At 42.4% G+C, this 10,249-nt stretch overlaps 1 protein-coding gene across 1 annotated transcript in view; it reads left to right on the forward strand.

The window, feature by feature from the left end:
• HTR1F (5-hydroxytryptamine receptor 1F) overlaps positions 1-7,551 on the forward strand; it is a 119,218-nt gene extending 111,667 nt beyond the window's left edge. The window contains exon 5 of the mRNA XM_040566757.1: positions 1,711-7,551. Coding sequence (XP_040422691.1) covers positions 1,749-2,849 — 1,101 coding nt within the window. The 5' untranslated portion in view covers positions 1,711-1,748 and the 3' untranslated portion in view covers positions 2,850-7,551. The remainder of the gene's footprint in view (positions 1-1,710) is intronic.
• Positions 7,552-10,249: the final 2,698 nt, after the last annotated feature.

Here is a 10,249-nt window from a genome sequence, read left to right on the forward strand (position 1 = left end):
AAGGCAGCTAGCTATAGACAAAAATATCTGCAACCTAGCAATTACTGTGGATTCAGAGGGTTTTAAGGTGACACTGACATGACGAAAGATCTATTTTATGCATGTGAAGTGTATTTCAAGTTCAGAGAGAGGGACGCAGAGAGAAAAAGAGCATGTGCATGCTGTAATCAGCTCATGTACAGGACAAGATTCTGTGTAGTGTTTGTAAATAACACCAAATAAAATGTTTCCTCTCCTTGTCCTTCCATACAATTAAATGGTGGGGTCAAGCAATGTTAAAAACTTTTTTGAGTAACCCAATAGCATATTAAGCATTGCCCGGGTTAGAATATCAAACTAAATTGGTCCAAGGGACCAAGGTTATATACAGTACATGAGATTTTTTAAGCCACTTCAGCACAATACCAAAAAGCTTTAGTTATATTAATGATACCCTTTTTTTCCTAAGAAAAAAAAAATTCACTTATTTCATATATTTCCCTATTTCTGGCATCCAGTACAATGCAAGTGCAACCCACTTACTACAGTCCAGGACTGGTCAGAGGAAACCCCACTTAGAGGTTCATCTGGTAGGTCTTCCACGCACGGGAAATCGCATGTCAAAACTCACAAGAGGATGATCTGATCATCTTACTGTGAGTTACAAGCTCTACACTAAAAAGCTGGAAACTCCTACTTCAGCTCCAGCCTGCAATGTGCTCAGAATCCCTCCTTGATAAGAGTGCAGGGTGGAACAGCACTTCCCCAGAACACAACCGAGCATTCATTTCATCAGTATTTCCCTGCTTTTTATTTCCTGCGGAGCCATAAGAGGAGTTGTACTGTTTCCGCAGAGATAGTCGCTAGTGGAACAATCAACATTCAAGTTCTGTGCAGTTTTCTATGGCAGCAACCAGAGAACAGCAAAACTTGAGGAACGTAATGATGATTTCAAGAGTCTAATCTATGCATAATATTTCAGTTAGACAATAAGCCAGACATCTGAAGATTTAAAATATATCCAGCCATTTAATTTTAGAGTTGCATAGGAGGAATGAAACTTTCAACATGTAAATGTTTCTTCTCATACTCATAGAGCAATTGTTCACTTTACTGGTTTCTCTAGAAAACTATGTCCAAGTTTAGAAAGCCCACGAGGAAGGACTCGTATTGATGGGAAAGAATGGATTCATATAGAGAAAAGAAGTATTATACCAACTTCCTGTGGATTAAAGTTTTCAATAGTGTTTACATTGCTCAGCAGAGTAGTCAGCATTAGCCTAGAGGCAGTGTCAGTACTTACCTTAGGATGAGATTGCCCATGTATAACCAGTTTTGAGAACCCACTACAATCCAAGTATTTAGCAAAAGGCTGGCTCTGCACCATGGGGGCCACATGGATGCCACTGCCTGCTGAAGCGACAGGGCTGGCTGTTCCCTGCCACAGTTTGCAGCACCCTGCGGGGCAGTGCCATCTCAGGCACCACTGCACGCTCTTCTCCCCTGCTGTGCAAACATGCCCTTCCCATCAGCACGACCAAGGAGAAAGAGAAGGCAAAGCATCCCACATCGTGTTAGCCAAGAAAATCTCTATCTAGAGCCAGAATCATTTCTAATGATAAGTCTGATGTTCCTGTAATTTTGGGGCCCACAGTCTTTTAAGATAACAAAAATGAAGGCTCTCTACAGAATGAAGATGCACTTTCTGAAGTGTTTTTATTTTTCTAACAGGTAACTTCTACTGGTAAAGATCACCTTTAAAAGGGAACATGGATTTAATAAACTCAACAGAACAAAACAGTACGTCAGAAGAACTATTCAAATGGGTGACATCCAAGATTCTCATTTCCATTACCTTGTCTGTACTTGCGCTAATGACAACAGCCATCAATTCTCTTGTGATGACTGCAATAATTGTGACAAGAAAGCTCCACCACCCCGCCAACTATTTAATCTGCTCTCTTGCAGTGACTGATTTCCTTGTGGCAGTCCTAGTGATGCCCTTCAGCATTGCCTACATTGTAAAGGAGACGTGGATCATGGGGCAAGTGGTGTGTGACATTTGGCTGAGCGTGGACATTACATGCTGCACGTGTTCCATCTTGCATCTCTCTGCCATTGCTTTGGATCGGTACAGAGCAATCACGGATGCTGTGGAATATGCACGGAAAAGGACACCGAAGCATGCTGGCATCATGATTGCAGTGGTATGGATCATATCCATTTTTATCTCCATGCCGCCTTTGTTTTGGCGGCACCAGACAACCAGCAGGGATGATGAATGCATCATCAAACATGACCACATTGTTTTCACCATTTACTCTACGTTTGGCGCCTTCTATATCCCACTGGCCTTGATTCTGATCCTTTATTACAAGATATACAAGGCAGCAAAGACATTTCACAGAAGAAGCGTCAGCCGGATCGTCAGGGAGGAGGTAAATGGACAGGTCCTTTTGGACGCAGGTGAAAGAAGCACCAAATTGGCTTCAATGCCCAGCACAACAGAGAAGACATCAGATCCACTGATGGACTGTGATAAAATCAATATCACCGTACGAAGCCCCAGGTCTGAATCTAAGCACGAGAAGTCCTGGAAAAAACAGAGAATCTCTAGCACAAGAGAGCGAAAGGCAGCAACTACTCTGGGTCTGATCCTGGGGGCATTTGTGATCTGCTGGCTCCCTTTTTTTGTAAAAGAAGTAGTTGTTAATACCTGTGAAAGATGTCACATCTCAGAAGACATATCTAATTTCCTAGCATGGCTGGGATATATCAATTCCCTTATTAATCCTCTAATCTACACAATCTTTAATGAAGATTTCAAGAAAGCATTCCAGAAGCTTGTGCGGTGTAGGCCATATTTCTAAGAGCTTTTGTTCATATAAGGAGAACATATTAATTGGGTTTTTTTAACATGTATAAATTTATATAACTGAGTTCACATTTGTTGTATTTAAGGAAAAACACCAAGACTCTGCATTTACATAATGACTCTTTTGTATTAGTAGTACTGGGAGCATAAATTGCCCAAGTTTTAAAGAGATGGATCTTCTGGGATCAGTTTTGCTCTGGAAAAGGAGGTAGCGTTTATTCATTGTGACCCTGACCCACCTGGGATTTGCAGAGCCACCTAGTTTGAAGCATTCAGGTATTACCTTAAACATAAAGGAAATACATGCTTGAAGTAGACAAAACAAAGAAACAAAATTAGAAAGAAAAAAAAAAAAGGCAACAACTAACCAATGAAGTTTTAAGTGAAACACCACACAGGTTTTGGTCTCTATTGTCAATAAGATAGAAAATACAGCTTAGAATTAAAGACTTAACTTTATTAATTTGTCACAGGCCTGCAGCATAGAGCCAAGCCATTCCCAGCAAAGGGTAGTAGCTTTAAACATACCTAGCATCATCCTCTGTTAACTAGTTGAGTGCAGCTGCAGCCCCGCCTTCTCTCCTAGATGAAGGACTTCCCTGGGTTATGCCCCAGCAATAGTCGAGGCACTTTCATGGGTTAACAGTTCATAGCGAGCCACTGTTTCATGCCCTGTGCCACTGCACACCCAAGACAGACATGGACACAGCCCCAGGGGAATGGCTGGTAGTCAGGGCACCTCATGTGATTTGCGTGCACACAGTGCCTGGTGCTCAGAGACACCATTTCGGTAGGGACTATGGAGAGTTGACCTCATAAAGAGCAGCTGGTCCTCCTCATGGGGATGTTATAAAGGAGAGAAACATGAAATACTCCCTGTTCCCTCAGCCCTACCTCATATGCCTGGCCGGCATGGCCCCCACAACTTTCTGGACACCAAATCCCGCCACACAGCTTGTGTCAGGGCCACTAGAGCATTGCTGATGGCAAGTGTCTCAGTGAGCTTGGGTTGAGGGCCACCTACTAAAGCTCCAGCTCAGCGTATGCTAGAAGCCAGTTAGGCCCGAAGCCTAACATCCCCCGAGTCTTTTTTCAACTGCCTCAAGCGCTAGGGCTGTGCACCCTCTTCCCAGCCATGTGAGAAAGAAGGGACCAAGTGCAGTGCCAGCACTGTGGGTCCCCAGAAAAGGTCCTTCGGGAGCTTCTCCAGAAAGGGCAGGGGGAGGGATCTCAGTCAGCAGCATACACTTGGGAAGGGAATCCTGTGGGATGCACATGGCCTGGTGCCTCCAAACCCCCACTTTCCCCAGAGCATCTAGTCACAGTCCTCAGTCCCAGCAGAGCTGAAGGGACTTGTATGCACTCCAGCCATCCCCGGCCAACTGGTTCGGCCAAAGATAGCCACAATGAACAAGGCCTTTAGTGGGCTGCCTGCAAAGGCCTCAAAGACAGCACCTTGGCCAGTCTTGATTTACACACTCTAGATACCAAGACACAGCACTAAAAACTGCAACAGCCCTTGCCTCAAAACTATCAGTGCAAGTTTGTCAGCAGCTAAGGGTACTAACAAGACAGTGGGCATTTACCCCCACGGTGCAGATGAGTAGCTAAGAGCCACCACAGAGCCCAGGGATGGGTTTTGCACTTTTCAGGTCAGACAGATTTAGACTGCGTCACCAAGACCCTGGCTTTGCATTTGTTGCCAGCCATTCAATACTGTCTAGCAGGAACAGGGACTGGAGGCTCCTTACAGGAACTACAAATCCTGCTGTCAGCAGCAGCAATCCTTCAGAGATGCTCTAATTTGGCACACAGGCTGGCAGCTTTGGGACGTCACAGAGAAGCTGAGACATGAGACCACTACACAGAGCCTTAGTTTCGGAAGGGTGTCACCGGTCTTTGCAGTTTTTTCTTCCAAGAGACTTTTAGCATTTTGTATTAGACAAGAAAATCCAGAAAAAAATGCTGTCACTGTTGTTTCTCTCTCCTGCTTTCCCTCCCCTTATATTCCAAACTGTGGAGCTTAATGATTTTTGTATTTTGCCCACTAGCTACAAGCTTCCACAACAGCTGTCAGAGGTGTTTCATGCAAGATGGCAAGGTTTGAGACCTAAGATATTGAACTAATTTGTTTCTGTCACTTGAAACTTACTATATTCTGCTTTCACATCAAGATCCAAATGAGATACTACTCAGAAGTACTAGAAACCATGCATTACTTTTACCGCTGATTTTAACCCCTGCAGGAGCCTTGTGGAAAGCTTACTTGTCACACCACATAGCTCTAGTGCAGCAGTAGCACAGCTAAATTTTGAAGGCACTAGGATGCAGCAGCATGTAATTTGGCTTGCGCTCAGCATAAGCAAACACACTTGATACCACTGCAGTCAGAGCACAGCTGCGGCAGCCCCCATGACCTCAGCACTGGCTATATTATGCTAAAAGAAAATAACCATTTTAAAGATCAGCCGTGCTCTGCTGTCTCCAGAAAGATCCACAGAATTGTTTCCTCAAAGGATTACCAAATTAGCAGAAGGCTGCAAGGAAACCACACTGAAACGTTTAAGGTTGAAGACCTCTGTTTGTTTCCTGAGTACTGTGTCATAACATGGGACTTCTAGAGCCACAGCTTCCACTCCCCTGCTTTTCCCTTTATATCTGCTGGAGGGCAGCGTATATTGCTTTTCCTCTTACATGTAAAAAGTTTGACAATACCTTGTGAAAGCAAATTGGAAGAAAAACTAGGGGTTGCTTCTGAGGAGAAAAGATGCTTAAGATACTCATATTTAAATAATAATGGTAAGGCTCAAAGAATGAAGTAGCATGTAGATAAACAGAAAATAGCTGTCATTTATGCACTGTCAACAGTATTATACTCTGGATCTACTTAAGCTGCTAAACATTTCTTGAAATGCAAGGGTGGTTTCTTTTGTATCCTTTTCACTGAGCTGTATCTGCTCACCCTTCAACACCAAGTGGTGGAAGATGCAGCTACAAGAAATCTAAGCAAACAAGCGGATAGTTATCTTATTAAAAGCACTTACAGATTGTGGACCATCATTTCTTGGTGTCTGAAATTTCCACAGTGCCAAACACTTTATCCTACATCCCCACACAGTATCACTTCATCTCTAGCATTTATCTATGCATGTGATGTGCTAAGAAAAAAATCTGACTTCTTTCAAGATGCATAATAGTTAAGATTTCTGTTGGATGCTGCTTTCCCCTCCCCAGAAGGTACACAGGCACCCACTGGAGCTTAGTACTGAATCCAAGGAGCAAGAAAGAGACTGCAAGATTTTTATGCCCTGGAACTAAGTATTTTTACAAGTAGCTCTTTACCTTCTAAGAGTTCAGTCTCAGAAAAGAGAAAAAAAAAAGTCTGTTTTCTTAACTCTATCAGAAGAGTGCGTGTGTATTGAAGGAAAGGGTTTTACATATCCTCTCCTTTGTGTGAAGCTTTCTAGACTCCTGTCACTGGTGTAGCTGCCCTCCCAGTTGCTGCTTGCTGCCTACCTACCCACCCATCAATTTATATTTCTTCTAAAACCTAGGGAACTAGATTTGGAGCAGCTGACCTGCTCCCACTTCATCTTTCACAGAGGATGATTCCTGAAGCAGCTGTGAACACTATATGCAGTTCAGGTAGATGTTTTTTCCTAACAGCAAGCAGTTAAATACACCTCATTATTCTGTGCTCAGTCCTTCACTTTTCCTCCCTGCCGAATGCTTTATTGGTGTTCTTTCCTCTTGAGGAGAGCACATCCCTACAGAGGGGTTGGGCTACGAATACACTTTTGTTTTAGTGATGCAGTCACACTTGTTAATGCATGACTGTACCACCCAGAAACACCCACTTCGTCCAAATGTGCTTTTGGCAGTCACTGCCTTCAGCTGGTGCCTAATTGTTCTTGGTGTTAGGGAGGTACACAGAAATAACTATGTACCAAATCATTTTCTCCAGTAGTTACAAACTTAGCATGTTATTTCTAGGCAAGTACGCAGGATTATTTATTTGACCTTTGCATTTCAGATTCCTTTGCATAAGGGAAACAGAAAGTCACCGCTGTAGCTGTTGAAAGGAAGGACTTTTTTGAACTCTGCGCACCAAAGAAAAAAGGCTGCAAGAAAAACATGAGGAAGCCCTTGTAGCACCTCTGTAAAGACTGAGCATAAACCTAACACTTGCAAGCACCCCAGCACTCAAGTAGTAAATGTTACCTGCTATTTGCTCTCATATTCCTCTTCTGAAAAGTGCTGCTGCACTACAGGGACAGTACTAACAATATCAAAACTACGAAAAATACCAGCAATGTTTTGATATCCCCTCCCCTGCACAATCCTGAAATGAATTAAACAGATTTTTATTATTTTTAAGGATTTTCCATTTGTCTTCTGGGGACACTAATTTCTAATTCTTTTTTTTTTCCTCTCTCTTTAACCAGGAAGGGTAAGCCTTTAAAAGAAATATAAACATTTCTATGACCTAGGGTTTCTAGACATCATCTAGTAACTCAAGAAATCAAAGCTTTGGTGATACAGAGCTTGGCTAAGAAGATTACAGAGAACAGAACAGGCAACAGTCAGCAGCATTGGCATGAACAGACAAGGTTACCAATTCAATCCAAAACAGCCTTTCTGGTGTCAAATCCCTCTCATAAAGACAGCAATGACCGAAAAAATCTTATATCCTCAGGAAAATACTGAAGTCTGAATTTTCTACAATCCAGTTGTTTACTTCACGTTCAGATGAGTTTAAGTAAGAACTTTGCAACTCAAAATAATTGCAAAGAAATATTTTTAGGTAAGGAAAATATACTGTGCTTCATTAGTCAATCTGTACAATTATGTATTAAAAATCTCAGTTGAGGCAGAGTAAAAAGTGAAAGAAGGTGCTTATTGAACATTTATTTTTTATCCACTAGTAGTTCGAATCAATTGTATCCACTCTTTAAGGCATATATTTATTTAAACTACAGTTTTGAAGGTACGAATTGCTATATAACAGATGAGTTGCACTAATAAAATGTTTCCTTTTCCACTTTAAAATGAGATAGGTCCTATACATGCACAATACTTTCTCTCACTAAATGAAATCTTTTCCTGTTCCCCCCATACACTCATTGATTTCAAACTCAGAGCAGTATATTATAGTTTGGATTTAAAGATAAAAACCATGTATGATGCCACAAAAAAAAGTGCTAAGTGCTAAGTTAAAGCTAGAGGAGCAATTAATCTTCTTGCTTCAGTTTAGATCATGACTGGTAGTAGATGTTTAATGCAATAACTAGCTCTCTGCTGGCAGTACTCCAAGATGCAAAAGCTGTGGCTAATCTGTATGACAGCAAGCATCTGCTAAGCAACTCACTTTTGGTTAAGCCCGGTTTCCTGTATTTCACAGTACAAAGCTGCATAACGTAGTCCACAGCCATGAAATAAGAAATCACCCCATTTGCACTCCAACCCTTTCTAAAGCGGTAGTCACTATAAGATACCTGCTCCAAAAACACACACCATTAACTGGCAAGAGCAAAGTTGTGTCTTTATCCACAGCAAAAACAGAAAAAAGCTTTCATATCTCTTACTTTTTTGGAGGTAGCCAGGAGGCAACCTGACCAGACTGGGGTCAGGTGGGCTCAACATAGGCCAGCACTGCTGCCCGACCAGGTGCAAAAAGAAATCTCTTCAAGCAGAATGCCACCAGCAGCAAGCTCAGTCAGCACTAGCTAGCGACAAAATAAAAAGCAGTCCAGCATCTGTCCCATCTTCTGTTGCAAAGGAAGTCCAAAAAGGTATCAACGGTCCCTTCAGTCATCTGGTCATTTCCTGCACCTTATTTTCTATCCTAACTTAGCTGGGCTCTGTCAGCTCTTCTGGCTTGTTTAGCAAGACAGTTTTGTATCAACTTTGTGCTGGTCAGTACAGGGCTTGCATACCCTGTTATCATAAAGCTCAGCTCTGAAGCTTGAGGTCAGTCTTCAGCTTGGGTAAATGCAAAGAGATAGTAATTTAAGATAATAAAAATTTAAGGTAAGGGCTTGATGTGGATTTTTCTTCCACAACTACTTTGACAGCAAGTAAACCAAGGTCCTTTTGAACCCAAACTAGTTTTCCTAGCAAGATATTTATATTACAGCCAAGCATGACCTTAATTTTCACAGACAAATATAAGCTATATTACCATTAGACTGTTTCTAACCTCATTCATTGGCAGTCTTTTGCATTTTGTCAAATTCTCCCACCTTGTTTTCAAAGTGTAGAAGAAATATTAATTAACTAATTATCTGAGGTAGGTAGGTCTTATCACCATTTTACAGGTAGGAAACCAGAAGCCCAGGGAAGTGGACACCTCAGTCTGGATAAGGTCCCAGAGTGCTATTTAGCATACTAAACAAGAGAAGGGAACATTTCCAAACCCAGTGCTAGAATCACAGCATGGTCAAGACTGGAATGGACATCTGGAGGTCATCTAGGAGGGCCACCTAGAGCAGGCTGCCCAGGACCATGTCCAGATGGCTTTTGAGTATCTCTAAGGATGGAGACTCCACAACTTCTCTGCGATACCAGTGTCATTACTCAGTCACCCTCACAGTAAAAAAAAAAAAAAAAAAAAAAAAAAAAAAAAATCCTGATGTTCACATGGAACCCATTGTGTTTTAGTTTGTGCCTGCTGCCTCTTGTCCCATCTCTGAGCAACACTGAAAAGAGCTTGTCTGGCTTTATCTTCTTTACACCCACTCTTCAGGTGTTTATACACACTGATAAAATCCCACCTGAGTCTTCTCCTCTAGGCTGCAGAGTCACAGCTCTCCCAGCCTTTCCTCTTATGAGAGATGCTCCAGTCCCTTAATCACCTCAGTAGTCCTTTGCTGAACTCTCTCCAGGATGTCCCTGCATATCTTATACTGGGGAGCCCAGAACTGGACACAGTACTCCAGGTGTGCCCTCACCGGTGAACAGAGAGGAAGGATCACCTCATACGTTCCTCCAACTGTTGGCAACACTCCTGATAATACAGTCCAAGAGGCTGTTGACCTTCTTTGTAGCAAGGGCACATTGCTGATTCATGTTCAGCCTTGTGCCCACCAGCATCCCCAAGGCAGTTTCTGCAAAGCTGCATTCCAGCTGGTCATCCCCAAGCAAGTAATGGCACCTGGGGTTGTTCCTCCCCAGGTGAAGAGCTTTGGACTTCCCTTTGTTGAACTGTACAAGAAATCACATAGTAGTGTGAGAGAAGAAAACAAGCTATGGATTGAAGCAAATCAGAAAAAGGGAAGGAGAAAAACAAGAGGAGACAGACTGAGCAGTTTTTTCCTTCTAGTGCCAGGGAGCCTTGAAACAAACTTGTTTGAACTCAAGTGCAAGTTTATTTTGAAGCTGCCTGGAACCTCCTGG

This window comes from Cygnus olor, chromosome 1, assembly GCF_009769625.2.
Source record: "Cygnus olor isolate bCygOlo1 chromosome 1, bCygOlo1.pri.v2, whole genome shotgun sequence".
Classification (NCBI taxonomy): Eukaryota; Metazoa; Chordata; class Aves; order Anseriformes; family Anatidae; genus Cygnus; species Cygnus olor.